Source organism: Condylura cristata, unplaced genomic scaffold (assembly GCF_000260355.1).
Source record: "Condylura cristata isolate star-nosed mole 26May11 unplaced genomic scaffold, ConCri1.0 scaffold00009, whole genome shotgun sequence".
Lineage (NCBI taxonomy): Eukaryota > Metazoa > Chordata > Mammalia > Eulipotyphla > Talpidae > Condylura > Condylura cristata.
The window spans coordinates 18,673,968-18,695,472 of record NW_004567110.1 but is presented as its reverse complement, the minus strand read 5'-3'; the positions used below and the strand labels follow the sequence as shown (position 1 = coordinate 18,695,472).

The window sequence follows — 21,505 nt, the reverse complement described above, 5'->3', positions numbered from 1 at the left end:
GTTAAAACTGATTTTATCCCTTTATGCCCTATATTAGTAAATGAAAACACCATCCACTGAGTTAAATACACCAGAAAGTTGTCATCCTTCCTATTTCCATTATCTTTACCCATTTACCGGTGTTTCTCTAGTTGTATGGTGGCCACATTAGTTCAAATTGCCATAATCTCATCCACACAATAAATCGCCCCAACTAATCTCTGTAAATACTGTCTTACATGCTATATGGTTATAGTGCTTATTTTTAATTAAAAATCTGACCAAGTCCTTCAAAGAGTCCCTTCTACGTTGTCCAGTAAGCCCACACATGATATAGCTATAGTTTTATTCTTTAGCCTAGGGTCTGAACTTCCCTTCACTCTGCAGTCCAATGACATTAGCATACTCCATGTACTCAGGAAGTACACAGGAAAAAAAAATGAAGCAAATAGCAGCTATTATATTAAAATTTAATAACAGTACAATAATTTAAATACAAACTGTGAAAGGTTTTAATTTTAAATGGAACTTAAGGGTAGAGGAATTTGCCAAAATATGCTTCTTTGGCATAGGATTAGGTCTGGGGAAACCTCATGATCAAAGTGACAACAAGACACAGGAAGGCAGGAATATGTGCGTGTGTAGATCACGAGTGGCGAAAGCAGCAATGTCTGGCATGGCTAATATGCAGGAAACCATGTGAAAAAAAAACTGAAGAGAAATACTAAAAGAGGAAAAGTAAAACAAACAAACAAACAAACAAAAAAAAAAAACAGATGCATGTAGAATTCTGTTCAAAACAAAAAGCAATGTGGAGTATAAGGAAAAACTGTTACAAAGACCTAATAGTAATATTAACGACAAAGTCTGAATTTGTAGAGAGAAATCTAACTGCAATATGAATACAATACAAATACAGAGGAAATAAATTATCCAAAACTTGCAATTTTCCATAGTTATGTAACATCTACATTGTTTAATTAATGCTTTTCTTATACTTGATTTTTTTAAACTTAATGACTTTTTTAAACTTGCCCTAGGAAAAACTATCCATAAAATTAGTTTGGATAGTTTTACATGTTAGTTGTATCCTTTTTTCAAAATATCTAAAAATAAATATGTGGCTCTTCACATTTAAGAAATGTTTATATATTTAACTGCTTTCTCTCTTATTAAACTATTTCTATGGCAGGGCATAGAAGCATCTAGTCTTCATTACACGAGTCACTCTTTCCTTTTTATGACTCCTTTCTCCTACAGCCCCCAGACTGCTATCCCATTAAGGGTAGCAATATCCTCATTTTGCCCCTTTCATGTTGGAATTTGCTTCCATTTATAATATCCATTTCCAGATCTTTAAAATTCTTCTTTACTTCTATCTGATCTTGATTTGATTATTTAACTAGCCTTAGAAAAACCTATAGTAAAATAGTAACAGGACACAATTTCATTTTTATCACTATAATAGTCACAATGCATTTGAGCTTATATGTTTTTATATATACTGCTTCAGTTATTAATAATTGCTTTAATATTCTTGTAGATTAATGATGCTGATTTCTTTCTTATGCCAGTTTTAAACATGATGAAAATATTAAGACACATATGATTTGATAAAATATAACTAAAAAACCTAAGTAGTAGCAGAGATAAGACTCAATTAGTCTTCAGATTCTAAGTGAGAAACACTTGCCTATAGATATGACAGATGTTATTTCATTAATTTTTCAAGAGGGGAATTAATTTAAGCACATATTTTCAGTGAAGACAAACATCAGTAATTGGGACAGACTATTTGATCCACTGAGTCGGACAAATTTGAGGCTATAACCACCCAGTTTTAAGCACTTTCCCAATATTAAATAATTTATACAAGAATTCATTAATTCAATGAATATCACTATTTTCTGTTAGATTGAAGATACTGGACTAGGTTCTAAAATTTAAAATAAAATGCTATATGATGATTGCATTACAACTTCTTTCAAGAGATAAATGTCTACAATTTGTTGCAGTTAACATGAAAGATGACAAGTATGTGCTTGAGCTGGGTGAGGGGCCTGAAAATACTAGAAGGGACAGGTGACATTCAAGAGGTATTAGAAAGCAGTTCTGATATGGGGGGGGGGTTCCAAGTATAACTTTAGATTAAAACATAAATGGGAGAGGGCCATCATGGAGGACAGGGTTTAAAATCAGCACTATCAAGTAATGGCCAGCCGCTGTGGCACATGGCATAGCAGACCTCTCCTGTCTTGCCTGCTGCTCCCTTTAATTGTATATTTCAGTAGATCCACCCGTTCTGCTCCCCATCTGTCTCTGGTGAAATCCCAGCACCTCTGGCCTATATCCCAGTTCTTGTGTGAATAAATACATAAAATTAAAAAAAAAAAAACTAAATAGAAGACAAGGAGAGAAGATAAGAGAAGAGAAAGAAAATGGGGACACAATTGTTATGGAAGAAAGCCAAGTGATTTTTATTAAGGCAGTTTAGAGTTAGCAGAGGATGAAGGAGGGTGTTCACATGGGGATCTTTTGGTATTATCCATGGTTATTCTTTCAAAGACTTCCAAATATTATTTGGTACCTAGAGAACTTGTAAAATGCATATTCCCAGAATGCACTTCTGGGAGTTAAAAGGTGGGACCCAGAAATCTGAATTCTTAACATGACCCTCAAACCTTACTCAAGTCCTGTTACTGCTATCAGCACTGAAAAATGTAGACAACTTTTCTAAAGCCTGAAGAAAGTTTGTCTTACAAAATGTCTTTTGAAATGCTGGCTAATTTCTGTGTTATTTTAAGTATAAAGGAAAAATTGAAAATATGAAAATATTAAAGTTTGAAATGCTATAGACTATGTTCATCTAGAATTATCTTGAATAAGATTAACTAGGCATTCTATCGTTTGGTAGCAAGAAATGCTCTTTCACCTAAAAAGTGGTACTTGGATGCTCATAAGTGAGCTGGGCACAGAGGAGGCTGAGTGTTGATCACAGTGATTTGGCTATAAGTCAATTAAAAAAGTGAACATTCTATCATTTTATATGATAGCCTGTCTGCGCAGCTATGCATGCTAAAATCTAGACACCCTATCAAGGATTATTAAAGAATGAAGGTTCCTTTTATTCCTCTCCCTCCCCTTTTTTTGGGGGGGTATCAAATACACCTTTCAGCTTTAGTTGTAGTAAGCAATCATGGGAACCTAGTTATTTGCATGATGGTTCAAAGAAATCTAAAGGGAACAAAATTGGAACTCTCTGATTAAAAAAAAAAGGGGGGGGGGAAGGGGGATCCAGATGCGTGGGAATCAGTGTCAGGACTTCAGAGAAGCAATTTCAACGCAGAACATCATTCCATCTCTATAGCCCATCTTTGCTGTAGCCATACCAAATTCCTTGCAGATTGTGACTAAAATGTTTTGTGGTATTCCAGAAGGCAGAGCTGGAATTTAATACCACCCAAATATATGCTAAATGTGGAGTTTATTTTCAGACATAAATATGTATATGTGAGTGAACACACTCTGAAAACCAAGAATAAATTTTGCTCTAGACATCAGATTGTTATTCTAATTGCTCCCTCAAAAGAATTCTCTCTGATGAGACTAATATCAGTGAATGAAAGGGTTTATTTTCCTTCCTTTCCAATTGAAGCTAATTGAGATTCAGAGAAAACCTCTTTTCAAAGGGAAAGTTCCTCAGATATGCAATTCCAGCCTTCTCTCCCTGTTTCCCAACAATTCTCCAAGGATTTCAATCACATCTTTGTCATTCCAGGAATTCTTGCAGATGCCCCATATGGAAGTAGGCAGGAGCATAAACCATATGCAGGGTATCCTGTGCAGTGGGAAAGAAAGTTCTTCTTAAGTAGGCATTTTATGGAACATTATTAAGTTGATGGAACAAAATCAGAGGACATTTCTTTCTATTTATTGTCTTTAAGCACACACTGCCAAATCTGTGTCTCCTTAAAGAAATGTCAAGCGAATCCTCCAGCTCTCTTACCACTTTCAGTATTTAGATACTCAGTCCAGCCCAATTTAAAACTCTTACCATATTCCCTCCACTCAAGTAAGTGCATCTTTCACAGTGGGTGAGAGACTGTTTGGAGGGGCAGAGGAATAAGGACCAGCACTTGCCAACTCAATCCTCCCATCATGTTAGCACTTGCAATAGAGAAGATATTGTCTTTGTATCCCCATCTGAAACCCTTCTGGTTCCTTCTAGGTCCTTCTTGTGGTGTATTAGGACTCGGACTAATCCAATTATGCTGCCCTAGTCCCCACCTGGCTGCTGCTATTTCCCTCCCTCAACTTGACTGGACACTGATGACGCTCATTTGTCATATATGAACAGTGTTTATTCCCACATGAGGAGAAGGTAAGAATAAGGACTGGAGTCTTCTCATTGCCTAATCTCCTGATAAAGGAATTCAACCTATTCTAGTAACTTTCCTGCTCTTATTCCTGGCAGATCTCATGTTTGTCCTAAGTTGTTTAGTTTCCTAATCATTTAATCTTAGTACCTTTAATACAAGGTATTTAATACAAATTCACATTGTTCATTGACAAAGTTGTTTGAAGTAGACTTTTTTTTTTCCTTTCTATATTCTTCCAGTTTTCACTAATTTTCTTTCTCTTAAAAACGTAAACAGACATAGACGGTAGATGAGCAGGTATCCTGTGTAATAATATACCCTCTTTCCCAAAGGGAGAGATACGCATGGAAAGCTAAATAACTTATGATTCCATCAGTTACAGACTCAAAGATAGACAGGTGGATGGAGAGATAAGTAGGTAAAATAGAAAAACATCTATAATTATAGATCTCCCTTGATTTCCTGTTACATATATAAATTGGGACTGGTATACCTGAGATCAAATTGAGACACAAGTCTATTAGAGCCCACTTAATAGTCCTGGATTTTTTTTTTAACATTTATTTAATTTACTCATGAATTCAAGAGCTAGGGTGTAGGCCAGAGGTGTGTGGGGGTGAAATGATGTACCAAAGACAAGAGAGGGAAGAAGAACAGGCATAATGACTGAAATACACTGCTGAGGGGAGCAGCTTGCAAGACAGGAGTAGTCCGCTGCACCATGTGGATCAGCTACCTGGTCGGGTATAAAACTCATGCCACAGTGGCTGCTGATAGCTTCATAGTGCTGAGAATTAACGACTTGTGCCACCAGGGAGGTCTGAGAAGGCATTTTTTTATTGAGGGAAATATTGACACTAGTTTCTCCTTAGTTGTGTGGGGGTTGGGGCTGGGAGACTCTTAATATACCAGCTCAAAAGTAACAGGAAAATTGGACTCTGACTATATTAGACATGCATTTTATTCATTCATTATTTTTTACTGTCTGAAGGCCACAGTGATAATAATATTAGAAAATTTTATGAGTCCTCATAAGGAAGGAGCAACTTTCCTATCATTTAGTCTAATTCAGTGTCTTAATTAAATCAACAACTTTGAGCCAACTGCATTTATCTGACTTTCCTAATGTATTTCATTAAGTGTAATCCTTTTGATCTATTAAGCAGTCCAGAGAATGTATTACACACTAATTATATTCAAGAACATAACCATGTAATCCTGAAGGTCAATAATCCATTTCCTTTTTTATTGAAGGGATTGCTTTAGATCAAAGAGGGCACTGTTAGCTCCAATGTAGAGAGCATGGGAGGCAAAGTGCCAGGGAAAGGGGGAGAATTAGATAGTATATCCGCATCACGGCCTTCTGAGGTACGGAGGAGAAATGACTGTAAAGAAACAAATGTGTGGGCAAGGTGCACTGACAATAAACCATTTCTGTAGAACTGAATAAAAGCAAGGGTGAAAGTTCTCAGACCAGTAGATTACTGCAGTTGTTTAGGCTAGAAGTGATGCTGCTGAGCTAGGAAGCCCGCAATAGAGGTAATAAATAGATGGCTTTTGAATTTTATTCAGTGTCAGAGGTAAGAAAATTTTCTGATGGTCTGTGTATAGCTGTGGTAGAAAAATAAAAATGTGAAATTTCTGAACCTTTGTTCTGAACTAGTGGGAGAATGAAGTGTTATTAATGATGATGGAGAAAGTCTGTGTTTGACAGCAGCAGGTTTGGAGTGATGGGTGGGGTATTAGTTACTTTTGGACAGGTTAAATTTGAGGTGCCTATTAGACACCTAAGTGCAATATTTAGTAGAAAGTTCAATATATGAACCTGAACTTCAGGGAACAGAACTAAGCTGCAGATTCAAATTAGATAGATATAAGCATATAATTGTTATTTAAAGTATATAGTGGATTAAAAAATGTCATTATAATGAGGGGAAGTAGGAGTAAGAAAATATCGAAGACAGCTCTGGAACATTCACGATGATCAGGAAAAATCAGAAAGAGAAATTGAAATAAATTTGAGTAGTATTTACTAACATGAATTTTAGTAAAGAATAAAATTATTAGACTTGTTTTTTCATGCACAGTCAACTTATTTTATAACAGTAAAATTCTAAGGCAAATTTTATTTTAAAAAGGAAATGTCATGCATTTCATATTTTGTAACAAAATAATGAATAAATTTTAACCAAACTCTCATATTTGGTCTGCAAATAAATTATTCTCATCTTTTAATACCCATCAATACAGTTCAGTGACATTTCTTTAAAAAAATGACATTTACCAATGAATACTAAATCCTCAAATCATGAACAGTCTCCTTCTGTGACTGCAACAGAGAGGAGATTTAATTTATGGCCAACTGTTTTGCTTTTATAAGTCAGCAAACTTCATATGACTTAGCACTTACTGATTGACACCTAGGAAAAAACTTTCTTGTTTTATTCTAACTCTCATAGCATGGTAGATCCCAAATGACAAGTACAGAAATGCAACTCAGAATAGCTAGAAAAGCTATGTCAAAAACTTTACTTTTTTTTTAAACCAATGCAATTTTTTAAAATATATATAATAAGGGAGATAATTATATTCACTGAGCTCCTGGGAGACTTACTTTCAAGAGAAAACCATTGAATGGGAAGAATTAATCTTTCCAGGGACAGAGTACAGTGGAATAAGTGAGTCTTGTGTCAGCCTGAGGGTTAATTATGAAGGAGAGGGGTAAATTCACTTGGGCTAGGGCATAGGCCAGAGGCTGGGAAAGAAGAGTGAGAGAATAGATTAGCAAGACTGTGTGTAAGTTTGAAGGAAATGAGACAGAAATATGATGTTTGTGGTGATGATGATGATGATCATTCTCATATGAAATGGTAATCTTAGATGGGAGTTTGGAGGAAGAGATGATTTTATTAAGTTTTTTGGAGTGTTTGCATCACAAATTTAAACAATAAAATACCTATTATTTGTTAACTATTCTTGAAAAAATATGGTATAGCTTGAATCTGCCCCTATGAAATCATACCACATATAATTGAGACCTTTTAGCATTTAAATTTCAGAAAAGTTATAGTGTCAAGTGGTGAAAAACAAATCACACATGAGCAGAATATCAACACAAAAGTAAAGGCATTGCAGAGGCTACTCTGAATTGACAATGGAGGAGAATGCACAATTGAGATAAGAATACTAGCTAGACTTCAGACGCTAGTGTATCAAACTTTAGCGCTACATAACATTCATTAAAAAGGAAGAATTCAATGAATTAACTAGAAAATGTTTACTTTTTTTTAAGATTTATTTATTCATACAGAACTGGGGTACAGGCCAGAGATGCGGAGGGTGAGAGGATTCACCAAGGACAGAGTGGGGAGCAGAACAGGCAGATCGACGAAATACACTCATGAGGGGAATAGCGGGCGGACCAGGAGAGGTCTGCCGAGCCATATGGATCACCTCCGGGGCAGGCGGGGATCAAACTCATGTGGAAGTGGCTTAAGCTTCTTAGTGCAGTGCTTTAACCCACTGCGCCATCAGGGAGGGCCAAACATGTTTAGTTTTTTTTTTTTTTTTTTTTAAGATTTATTTATTTATGCATACAGAGCTAGGGTACAGGCCAGAGGTGCAGGGGTGATGAGAGGATTCACCAGAGACAAAGAGGGGAGCAGCACAGGCTGACTGATGAAGTACACTGCGATCTTTCTAGCCACCTGTTCACACCATTTCCTTTTAGGAAAATTAACATTTTAAACGTGCATAAATAGACGATATGGGCTAGTGGAAACGCTGTTATTAGTTGCCAGTGATATTTCTTCTATTATTTTTATTGTTATTGTTGTTTAACAGAGAGATGTTTATCTATAATTATGTCTCTGTAAAAAGTGCAAGATCATGTCTTCCCACTAGTAGGGTAGTCTGTTTAATACAGTCCACCAATTAACTTCTACTATTGCCTGTTTCTATACATATTTGAGGTTATGATTCCTGATTTATGACAGTGAGCATGAGGTACTTTTATGAACTTAGATCCGCCACACCTCCATAAAGTGTAGTGAGCCACAGTGTGCTTCACGGTATAAATACTAAATGAATTTGAGCTGAGTGCAAATGTTGGAAAACAATGTCCAGCCACAGTAACATATATGAAGCATATATATGAAGCATGCATATGTGTATAGGTATATCTATACATATATGTGCATATGTGTTTATACATGTATATATACACATATATATGCATTGCTGTAAACCAATGTATATACCAATTAAATAAGAAAAATAGGTTTACCCAGCTAGTCTTAGATTTTATCATTACTTACATAGAAAATTAAGCTAAAGAAAATTTTTACAAACCTTAGGGCAGAAATGAAAACTACCAGTTAGTTATAATTGACATTATTCTTTTTTGATATTAGAACCTGAATCAAGTAAGATACATCAGTTAACACAGAGTATCACATTAAGATTGCTTCTGACACACTCAGATTTTACCTCTTCTGTCTCCTATCTTATCCTTGGTGATATTCTCCTGCTGTTGGATGTAAAACTGTGCATCTAACCAACTACATGTAACTTCACTCACACATGCAGTAAATAAAATATACTTCTCCTTGGGAAACTTCACACAGTTCTCTTTAGACTGTCTGGAGGAATACTGCTTTATATCAGATTAGTTAAAATATCTTGTTTTTAATATTTCTAAAAGTTAAATAACATTATAAAGGTTAAGTCATTCATAGCACAGATAGTGAAAAACCTCACAGGAATTCATAAAATGGTTTGCCACTTCCAACCTCATTAGTTTATTTTTTTTGTTGTTGTTGTTTTTTTTTTTCTTTTCATCCCATGCAGCTAAGCACCAAGCAGCTCTTAAACTAACACCCAAAGATACAACAAAACTCAACCAGGACTTGGAATTGGTCTCACTGCCTGTCCACTGGGACTGTAAACAACGCCCAGTGTAGAGAAAAGGCTTAGAATGTATGAATTGCAAGCTACCTTGATTTCCCATTAGTCACATGTTAAGTCTGAATTGAATTGGTTCATCTTTGTTTACAAAGCAGGGCATACTTGTATCTCTCAGGTTATTCATTAAACTCCCACCCATCTACCCAACACTCTAATCACACTGAACCAGTGTTATTTATTCTAAAGTAACTTATCTCCCATTTCTCAATATTCCATCTAACACTAATGTAGGTTTCCCTGACTGGTTCCCCAACTCAGGGTTAGGAACTGTAACAGAACAAATGAACGTAGGGCCAAAGTATGATGGAAAAATTGTACACTGCTTTCCATTTTTCTCTTTTAATTCCTGACCTTTATTGTAAAACTCCATTATGTTTTTAAATATAATAGCATAGTCATAACCATTGGCAGAGTAACTCCTGCTACCCTCATAATAGTTCAGGTTTGGAAAAGAATACTGAAATCATCGAGTTCAACCCCATGACATTACAAATGAGAAAGCCATTAAAGAAGGTGGGAGGTATTAACTGAAGGAGCTAACAGGAAAACATAATTACATGGTCTGGATCACTTCACCAGGAGACATGAAATTGTTCAATATAATGAAACAGCAGTATACATAATGACAGTATACATAATGACAGTATTAGTTTACTATGCTTCTGAAAAATATACATTGAATATCTTCAATGTATTAGCTAGAGTCTGAAAAGCAAAGGTCTATTGTATTGTAAGCTTTTGCATTGATAAGAAGAAAAATTGGAAAAGCACGTAAAAAAAGAAAACATTTAAAAATTACCATCAAGCATTTCATGGTGAACTATTAAGGGGTATCTCATGGTTCCAATTTGTTTTTTACCAGTAAAATTTCTTCTGTATCTTTTAAATAGAATAGATATGTAACTTTAAGTATTAAAGTGAAAGGAGAAAAGTAGAATTCAGAAAGTTAGTTCCTACTGTGGAAATTCTAAATAAAACCCACCCCCCCCAGCTGCATCCCATTTTTCTATAGATTAAAAGTTGATATACAATATATGTCATTACTTTTGTTTTGAAAGATAATCACCCTAACATCTTACCAAAATAATGCCGGGCTTTATGTGAAGAAACAGATATGTACCTCCAACAATTTACATATATATTGCATACATGTATATTGAACTGAACTTTGTAGTGACTACAAAATAAATGCAAACTGTACAGTGTATGAATCTAACTTTGCAGTATATTGAAGAAAATTTATACAAGCAACCAATATTCACCATTTTAATATGTTTTAAATAAGTGTTTCTAATAAGCTTAACATTTAAAATATAATTTGTTTAGCTATATGTGCCTAAATACTATCTTAACAACCTGATAGAGCAACACATTTCCTGTTATGGTATTGAATGCATAGTGATGATGGGGTTGTATTTTTCATCTACACTGTACTTACCTCCACATCTTGGAATTGGTCCACTCCACATGACTTTTCCATCCATAAGAATACAAGTTATTGTTTCTGTTCCCTGAGTTTTAATAAATCCTTCCTCACAAATAACTGAAATCGAACTTCCTAATTGAAAGTTGTCACCAAACCGCCGTGCATTGATTGGTATTCCAGGATCAGGACACTCATTATGTCCAAAGGCTTGAGAATATCAAAGAAACAAAAACATAGAAATAAGTCATATGAGAGAGACCTTTGTGAATTGGGGATGATGAAAAGAGATTTTTTTTAATGTTATTTACATTTAGTCAGGCTTCCCTGTGACCAGACCTTTTTGTCTGTGATGTATTATAGGTTTGGCTGCTTTAAAATATGATAATATAAAACTACACAATTTTAAAATTGAAGAATTTGTGCTTATTTATGGAGATCATTAGTTACAGTCTTTGCAAAAAATATCAAGCATAAGATGGTAGATTTCCAATTATTGTGAATCAGAGCAGGCTGACTATGATGTCCCATTGCAAATACTTATGATTCGCTGTTTGAAAAAGAGAATCTCATTGTAAGAATTAAAGTGAAATGCAGCAATATAGTATAAAATCTTATAATTTCCTCATAATTTCCCATGCACATATATTTTCTGTTATTTAGGAAAAGGGGTAAGAGACTTTTTTGCAATGTCTATGTGATAGGAGTTTTAGAGATGTCATTATCTCATTTAACATTTAGAATAGCCTGATAGAAGAAATATTGCCATTTATTCCAAAGAGTAATGTGAGCTTCAGAAAAGTTAAGTAGCTTGCCCCAGGTCATAGATATTAGTGAAATGTATCCCCTGGTATGGCGTTTAATTTTTTCTACACAACATATTGTTTGCTGGGTTATTTGTTTCATGTCACTCATAAGAATGTGAGTTCTTAAGTTCAGGACCAGTATCATATTTTGCATTGTGTCTGCTATGGTGTATATTTAGCATAGTCCCAGAAAAAATAGCTTAATATTTCATGAATTATAGATTACATGTAACCTCCCAAATTTTCTCTTTATTCATCTGGATGACCAAAAGGGTACAACTCACTTTCAAAGTGTAATGTAAATGAAGTATACTAAACATAACAAAATCTAAATGTATAGAATATAATTTATGAGGCTTTCATATTTTAAGATTATACTTGTATTATGTAAGTACATGCAGTTATTTAATATCTTCACTAATCATCACTTTGATATTTATAAATTGTATAATTTTATTCCTCATTTCCTATTTAAGTTAGACTATACAAAATAATATTAAATTCTAAAATATATAAAACACATTTTGTAAGTATACCTCTTTCTAATCATTATGTTCTGTTATTTTTTTAAAAAAAGCTCAATTTTGATTATAACAAGTTGTTCCTATATGCAATGGCTAACAATATTTTTTTCAGAACCAAAGATTTCATACGCAACTATTATTACATAGAATAATTTACATATGATAGATTAATTATTTACTAAAAAGGGGAATGAGGAAGCATATTTGCATAATACCCTGTAGTTACCAAGACATTAAAGCTAAAGTTTTTACACATTCAAGGCAAAATAAACATTGTAAATAGAAAAATGAATATGTACATCTGTCTTTATACCATATATATGAAACGTTTTGAAAAAGATATTCAGATAAAGCAGCCATTTTACCTACCAAGTCTCTCTGACACATGCAGAGGTAATTTAATTGTACGATGTGCAATTACTTGTTGACAACTTAGTATGGACAGTATTCACCTCTAGTGTCACTTTGAAAAGACAAAAAGCTAGTACACTGGCTAATATAATAATAACATTTGCAACATATTTCATATATCAGGCTCCACAAACTAAGCAAAAGGGCACATTAGAGAATAAGGCCTGGCTGGACAGCAAGACAAAATTTCAATCCCTGAAACAATTATCTATCTTACTTGTTCAAGTTTCCTTATCTGTAGAACAAGAAAGTAGCTATAATATTCCTTTCGAATTCTAATTTGGTGAAAAATATTATAGGGAAAAATAGACTTACTGTTGTAAGTGATGTTAAAGCCACGCCCTGACATTGAATGGTCAGCTTGAAATTCCAACCGCAGTATATGACTATTACTAGTAAGATGGGAAGGCACCTCAGCACCAGTAAAGGTTCCAAGAATTGGGGAGTCTGGAGAGTCACCATCTTTAACAGCAAGGAAGTCAAATTGGGATTCCAGATCAAAATCATTGAAAGAAAGATGTATCCGACTTCCTGGATCAGAAATTATCGTCCAGATGCAATTTAAATTATTTCCATACCCTTCTGGGTAATCAGGAGAAAGAACTGTTCCCATTGGTGCAGTGAAGTTAGAGAGGCAAGGAACTATTAAAATAGGAAGATTAAGAAATACAATAAATATTCAAAAGTAATATTTCATTTTATTTAGCAATCTAATAATCAACTAAAAATAATGTAAATGATCTTACAATACAGGAAAACTTCTACCACTTGAAATAGTAAAGTGGTAACCAGTATCTTGGATGGCAGTTTGCTCACATATGCACAAAACTGTAATTGGAGTTAACAAGCATTATTTTGACATTTGTCATGTTTATGTGAGAATTCTGTGCAGCTTTCATTTTTGCACTTTAAAAAGAATATTGAAAAATATATAAAGGTTTTCATAGAAAGCAACGGTGTTTATGAATAGAGACAAAAACATCATATAGACAGTAACAGAACTGGAATGATGTGGCTCACAGAAAGCAAGGAGTAAGGTGGTGACTAGGTTAGATTCATTCCCACATGGATCTCTGCTAGTTTACAACACAGACAAAGTGATGAATTAGCTTTTATAATAGCCATTGCTAGTGACTAACACTGGGGAAAAACAACCAGAGTGTTCTCACATCATAATAAGACAAAGATTTCCCCCCCCCTTACCATTATTTTTTGACCTTTTATAAACATCTGGTTTAAAGATTCACACAGAGCATTTAGAAAGCAGAGGAACAATACAAGGAACAGTAAATGTTCCCACAGAGAAAAGAAAATGATCATAGTTTAAATAGCAATGCATACTTTCTTTCAATGTTTTATTATATATATTAAGTAAAATGGAATTCATACAATTCTGCACCAAATTTTATTGTTATTTAGTATTAACTTTAAGCTTCACAGTATTTTTTTGTGGAATTTCTGCCTAAAAATTCTGTACTACTCACATTGAAATGTAACAGAAATATATTAGGAAGTATAATACCCCATCCACATAAAATATTGTCATTTTATCTTTCTTATTTGATAAAAAGCTGAGCTCTCATCATATTAATTTGTACTTCTTTGTCTACTAGACATAGCTCTTCATCAGACATGTATTTTCTCTCTATGGCATTTTCTGCTTATGAACTCTAATATAATCATTTAAGATCATGAATTCTTAGTTCATATATATACAGTTGTTTTCCATTGTTGGTTTACTTTGTTAATAATATTTCAGCATGCACAATTTCTAAAATTTGAATATTAAAAGTAATAAATTTTATAATTGTATAATTAGCCTACTAATTATAAAAGTCATAGGAAACTAGAGTATATAATTATATCATTCAATATTGTTTTAAATATTATAAGTAATTTGAACTCAGATATTTCGTTAGCATTCAGAAATCTGACCCTAAACTGTATCTTTCCACATAGATATGGAGGTAAACATATAGGTTTTATCTGCATAGATGTATGTGTAAAGATGCTTATATGTATATGTAAAGATACTTATACACATTCATGTCAATAATTTATAGCTCTAATTTGATTTTTCTCTCCTGAACAATGTTAGGACTTAAAACAAGGACTGGAAAACTTAGTTTTTTGGGCTGATTCCAGGCTGTGAATGTGTTTGGTTTGATTTAATACCTCCCCAAAATTTAGAATCACATTTTAAAATCTTGTTTTACATCTAATGGGAAAAAATAATCTGAAGTCCTAATCCTTTTGAAAAATGAATGTACTCTAGTTTCCTACAACATTTATAATCGGTAGACTAAATAAGTACTTAGTCAGGTTTGTTCTTCACACTGTTACCTTCCTTCATCTTGGAATCATCTCATTTCTATAAACTGACTTAAATTAAGGGTCAGATTTTTTTTTTTCTGTAAAGGGACAGATTATAAAAAGTATAAATACTTCTGCTTTGAAAACCACATGGCCTCTTTTGCAACTATTCTTATGCTATAGCAGGGAAGCTACCTTAGACAGTCGGTAAATGAAAATATGTGGTTAAAATTCAGAAATAATTTATTTATAAATTTACATTCCAGGCTAAATTGGGCCCATGGTTTTTAGTTTGCCAAACCCTGACTGAATCAAACTCACCTAATATTTCCTCTCTCATAACAAGAAATTTACAAGGTGATGTAGGTAATGGATGACCCTGGATCTTATACTGAAAGGCACTACTAAGGAGGCCTGTACACCCTATCTCTGCTAGATTTCATAAAAACAAGCAAAATGCTTTTTAATTAGGGAAATTTCTTCCAGACAGAGTTTATAAATGCCAAGTTTGCTGAAATAAAGGATTATCCATACTTAAAATAAGAAGCAAAAATGCTTACTTGCTATTTCCTACTTTCTTCTTTAAATCTATGCAACATATACATTACAATGAACACTAGTCACTTTAGAAAATCTGTTACTTCCTTAAGGTTGCAAAATAATTTAAAAAGTGTTTAAAATAAAAAAGTCAAAGTTCATTATTGATAATAAAAATTATGACTTTGCTATAATTAAAATGGAGTGTTTTAATTCGGTCAGAGAAATAGATTAATGCAAAAAAGATAAAATGTATATTTTGTGGCATACAGTCATATAAAATGTAGGTTTTTCAAATGTTATCCTTTTTTAGCCAGTTAAATAGTGAAGGAAAGTTTGTGCCAATGTCTAAGGATTTCACAAATGAAAACCATTGTCATGATAAAATGGATACAGATGAGAAGTCATAATTGAAAATTAGAATTATTTTTTGCTGTCATGATTATGCCTTCTACTTTATAATGTGTAACTATTCAAAGCTACAATGTAAATTTTTATGATTGTAATCATACCTGGTAAGTTGCATTTGTTAGTAACAAAGACAGTATTTAATTGAACTTAAAAGTTCATTATTGATAATAAAAATTATGACTTTGCTATAATTAAAATGGAGTGTTTTAATTCGGTCAGAGAAATAGATTAATGCAAGCATATTATATACTGTAAACAATAATAAATTTTACCATGTGCAATATAAATAAATGGCACTTAAATATGCTCTAGTGTGAGCATCTACAAGCAAAATAAGTTAATGCATTATACATAGAATGTAGTCTAAATATTTTACGTGTTTTTCATTGCAAATAAGCAAGCACTATGTAGTTAAAATAAATGATTCTATTAGAATTAGCTCAAATGTATAATTTCCATAAAAATTATGCTATCTATAAAGTATAAAATGCCACCAATAAAGTATTATGAGAACACGTGTAATATATATTTTGCAATTAACAAGTGAATTATGTTAACTTTATTTAAATCTGTAATAAAATTTATAATTTAGCATAAGCACACTTGTTAAAGATAGTATCACAAAGTACTACTTGTTCAAAAATAATTACACGGTTCCAGTTCTTTGCAATTAATTACAAAAGCAATTATATGCAAGGACAGGGTAACATATGCTATCTGGAATCAAAGCATTTGGTACTCACAGATACAGATGGGTATGTTTGCAGACCATTGGTTATTCTCTTGACAAACAATGGATTTCTCTCCAATTAATTCAAACCCAAACTGGCATTCAAACCTTAAAATATCACGATTGGAAAATCCATCCCCTTCTCTAATTCCATATAAAGGTGTACCAGGATCACCACAACTTTCTTTTTCAATTTCTGCAAAAATAGATGACAAAATTCATTTTCTAAACATTTTTTTATCCATTGCAAATTTATTATGTGCTTCCCTGAGATAATCATACTTGTTTCTGAGCTATTCCTGTCAAGAATCTGTGGCCTATGACTGGACTTACGGAATGACCGGACAGACCCAGATTGAGTGGCACATGATGGGATGGAAGATGTGTCCTATTTATAACTGTCAATGTCATAACAAACACAAAACTGAGGAATTCAGTCATACTGAAGAAACTGAAAGAGACAGGTTAAGTGAATGCAGTGAAGTTTCACGGATGAATCCTGAACATAGGAGAAAACAAAGATTATTAAATAATTTGTAAAATTTGAGTAGGGTTGGTGAATACACTAACAGAATTTTTTTCTAACTTAAAGGGTTGTTTTGAGGGGCATGATTTTGGTGACAGAAATTCAAATAGTATTTGGGACTGATGAGGCATTATATTTATTTATTTATTTATTTTACAATTTGTTTTCAAGTAGTCTGTGAAGTTTGAAAACACACTTGCAAATTTTTTGATATTCTTCCTATTAAAAGATGAAGCTGAATTATCTCTGATAATTGATGAGCAGTCATGACTAGATTCTAACTAATATTGCATGGCAGAGTTGACACTCACAACCACTTTTTGGGCTCCTCTCCTAACACTAGCCATTTGTCTAAGGCTCTGCAGGTTCAGATCACAAAGCAATCACCAGCAAGTAACCATGATCTTTAGTGCCACAAAAGCTATGGGATCACTGGTATCCAGGTTTTATCCCTCAGATATCACAGAAAGCCTGATCTTCCCGAACAGCTAGAATACCATCTGGAATTACAGAAAACTTAAGGACTGAGGAATGAACTTTGACTACTGATGTCAGGAAGGGAAGGCAGCAAGTAGATAAATTGGTCATTACTCCTTTCCAAGACAGATGTTTCCAAAACCAGTTGGTCCATATGCTTCACCTGTCCAAATATTCAGCTGTGCTTTTTGTGAGACTGTGGCCAGCCAAGTTATATTATGTAATACATCACCTTACTTTTGATAGCTTATTATATCATATATATATATTTTTTTCAATTTTCCTGTCCTAGAATTGTACTGCATCTTCAACAATACCCTCCCCCCACTGTAACTAAAAAACTTTAAAAATCCACCATTTTTGACTTAGCCTGTGTCTAATAAGTTACCTTCTCTCTCTAGAAAGAAAAGTTGTGATCAGTTAGTTCATCTTTATTTAGGCTTCTATAAACCTTACTCATATACCTGTGTACATGTTTTGTAATTAAATTTTACCCATCTGTCCCCTCCCATTAACTTATATTCACCTCTGCAGTTAAAGTGTCTATACACAAGTGATAAATATTATAACTCATTTATGAGTCAGGTCAAGTTCTAAACACTTGTTGCATTTAATCCTGACATAACCCTATGGAACCCAAAAAGGTAAGTAACTTGCCTGAAGTGAAATTTTGGTGCAGAGGTAGCACCTGAATACAAACGGTGCAGTTACAAGAATGAGCTCTCAGAAGCATTATTCCCTATCTCAGAGTCTACTATTTAAGAAAGAGTTGTGGAATACATAAAGAAAAATAGAAGGCAATAAAGGGTTAGTAAACAAAAGTATGTCAATATAAACAATCACAAATTTTCATAGTGATAGAAAAACTACATGTAGAATGATGCATTACATGTACATTGTTTTAATAATTTAAATTCCATAGGTGTATTGTAAGTGTAGGACAGGAGAATAGACATCTTGTGTTTTAACTCTTAAGGTCCATCCTCTCCTCTATTCCTCCCTCCTTTTTTGTCCCCTACCCCCACTGAAGGACAACAGTTTGGCTAACTCTGCAATTCTGGGCCCCGGTTGATAAGGAGACCGTCCTTGGCTCCAGCTGGGCCTGGCCGTCTTTCCCTGCCAGATATGGTCATGGGCTTAGTTCGTCCTGTTTACACTATCTTTTCTTTTCGGACACTCTTCCACGACCCCTCCACCTGACCGTGGCCCGGCCAATGGGCACTCGACATGATACCTTTAATGTGTATAAAAGTTCAGCTCTGAAATAAAATAGCACTTCTTCCTTTTGGTGAACAGACTCACGGTGTCCATCTTTCCTTCTGCCTTTTCCTTTCACCTACCCCCGACTTCCCCATCAATGGGAGGAAATCTTCCCTTCCATTAGCCTGATAGCCAGGCTAATGGGCTATCCAATTTTCTGTATGTGCAACACAAAAATAACTGTAGCATCCTAGTAATACTTGATTTTATTACTTTATAATATTTTATCTCTTAGAATATAAAAAAGAAATGGAATTTCTTAACAAAAAATGTGGCTTGTAATGGGAGTCAGTTGAATATCTTTATCATTCACAACTATATTTGCAAAGAATAGAGTATCCAGAGCCAGAGGTTGGTGCCTATGACTAGCATTTGCTTCTGCTCTTTTCCTTGCGTGCTGTGGTGGAAAAGGAATCAGAAGCTAGGAAGAGCTGGTGAAATACATAAAGATGGCAGGTCAGAGAAAATATAAGCAGAACATGCCAGAGGCTCTCCCAAAGTGAGCTGAGAATGAAATTGGAAATACAGGGTTAAATGGCAATGACTGAAATTTGTAGAACAGAACTCTTTTAACACCTTTTTTTTGGGGGGTCACCAAGTAACTTTGATCCTTGATGCCTAAAGTAATAAATGTTCCTTTTAAATTCAGCTGGATTCCCAGCCAAAGACTAACATCTGGCCTTAAAGTGACATAGAAATGCCCATTGATCAATCTCTGACTTGACAACAGTTGACACTGTAATTCAAATATTTCACAGAGAAATTATGTAGGTTAAAAGAAAGTGATCTGTAAAACTTGCAGTTTTGCTGATTCTTAATGTTAAGAATTCTTTTGGGAATCTTATTACCTTAGCAACAGGGCTTTCAAAGGTTGAAAAATATAGAATCATGTAGCTAAAAAAGACTTTGTGGGTTAAACCTGGTCTCACCTTGAAATATCTTGGACAAATAAGACTGTAGTTAACATTTAAAGAGCTTTGAGGGAATATATATATATATATATATATATATATACATATATATGAAGAGATTTGGGGAGAAATGTGCAACTTCTAAAGTATTAAGAAGAATTTTACATTACAAACAAAAAAAGTATACTTAAAGAGTTTCAGATTAGATGCAATCATTTAATAAAACACAAAATTCTGAATGCTGGCATACAAGCTGGAGAACAATACTCTAAAATTTTACAATTTCAAAGATAAACTTGCAATCTGACCCTAGGTTTGAAGCAAACAGCAAGGGAAAGGAAGGAAGAAGAGGGAAGATTAGAGCACAAGGGCTATGGTGACAATTCACATTTCTCTGATGGTGGGAGAATCATGAGGATGATACCTGAAGGGAGAACAAGGATGTTAAGAAAATAAATAAATTATTTAAAAAACAAAAATTAGGGCCCTCCCTGGTGGTGCAGCAGGTTAAAGCACAGCACTAAAAAGCTAAAGCCACTTGCATATGAGTTCAATCCCCGCCCCGGAAGTCACCCGCATGGCCCGGCAGACCTCTCCTGACCCGCCCGCTGCTCCCCTCAGCATGTACTTTGCCAGTTGGCTTGTTCTGCTCCCCACTGCCTCTAGTGAATCCTCTCACTACACCTGCACTCTAGCCTGTATCCCAGTTCTGTATGAATAAATAAATCTTAAAAAAATAATGAAAATAAATAAAGTTTACCATTTCACATAGAGTTGGTGTAGAGGAACAAACCGTGCCAACAGTTAAACCACATCCCCTTAAAATAAAGCAAACACAAGTACCCAAAACAATTCCTAATCACATCTCACCTTAAAAAATATTGAACACTCTCATATATTTAATAGAACTGGAGAGTCTTAAAATTCTATGGAAAACACTTGTTCTACTTTATATAACATATAATTTTGGACTTGCTTTATGGTACACTGAAATACTTTGACCAACCATTTATAGCTTATCATTTCAGTACCCAGTTTTCAAATTCAGGAGATAAAAGAATGTCCAGAAATAAGCCATTGATAAATCACTGTGATTATTCAGACTAGTAAATACTCCCAATACAGTAGTCACACTAATGTTATGTGAAATAAACTATATGTGATATAGAGTCAATTAAAGAGATACACCCCTACTCACTTAAGAGCACACAATCTCATAATGGAAGAGTAAAGTGAAAGTATCAGGAAAATTTCCTTTTTATATGAAGACTCAACAATGTATTGTTCACTTGCAACCTCACTTACCCTGTCTATTCTTTACACATTTGCCTTCAAGCTTTCAAGTATCTTGAGTGAAAGAACAAAGCAAACTATAGATTTTTGCCTAAACCTCTGTAGCTGTCAGTTTAAAAGAGTTTGCAAGCAAAGATAGATCAATATTTTTTGAACTATAATAGCAATCAAAGTAAATGGATTTTTCTTGAGAAAGAACCATAACTGCTGTCAGCCTAAAAGCAGTCATCAAAAGCTTTTAAACATTATTGCTCTTACTCTGTCTACCAGATAGTGAAAGTACTTAACAATTATTTGAAGGTATATCTATACAACAAGTAAGAAGAATGAACTACTCTTAATATTAAATGCCACCACCACCATCACCACACTGAGAAAAGCTGAAGTGCAACCAATGAAAAAAATGTGCCTTTTCAAATTAGCAATGTTAATTAGTTCATTCTGCAAATGAGTCCTGGAACTATTCATATAATCATTTTCAATTTTCCAAACAGGTATTAAACTCGCATATTCACTAAACTGGTCAGTGCAGAAGGCTCTAGACAAACTAAAGTAGCTGT

General features: G+C 34.0%; 1 protein-coding gene across 1 annotated transcript in view; it reads right to left on the bottom strand.

Moving 5' to 3' along the window:
* CSMD3 (CUB and Sushi multiple domains 3) overlaps nucleotides 1-21,505 on the bottom strand; it is a 764,662-nt gene that overhangs the window by 294,882 nt on the left and 448,275 nt on the right. Inside the window, exons 14-16 of the mRNA XM_004679632.2 lie at nucleotides 16,492-16,674; nucleotides 12,803-13,129; nucleotides 10,762-10,956 (exon numbers count right to left, since the gene is read on the bottom strand). Of these exons, the coding sequence (XP_004679689.1) occupies nucleotides 10,762-10,956; nucleotides 12,803-13,129; nucleotides 16,492-16,674 (705 nt within the window). The remainder of the gene's footprint in view (nucleotides 1-10,761; nucleotides 10,957-12,802; nucleotides 13,130-16,491; nucleotides 16,675-21,505) is intronic.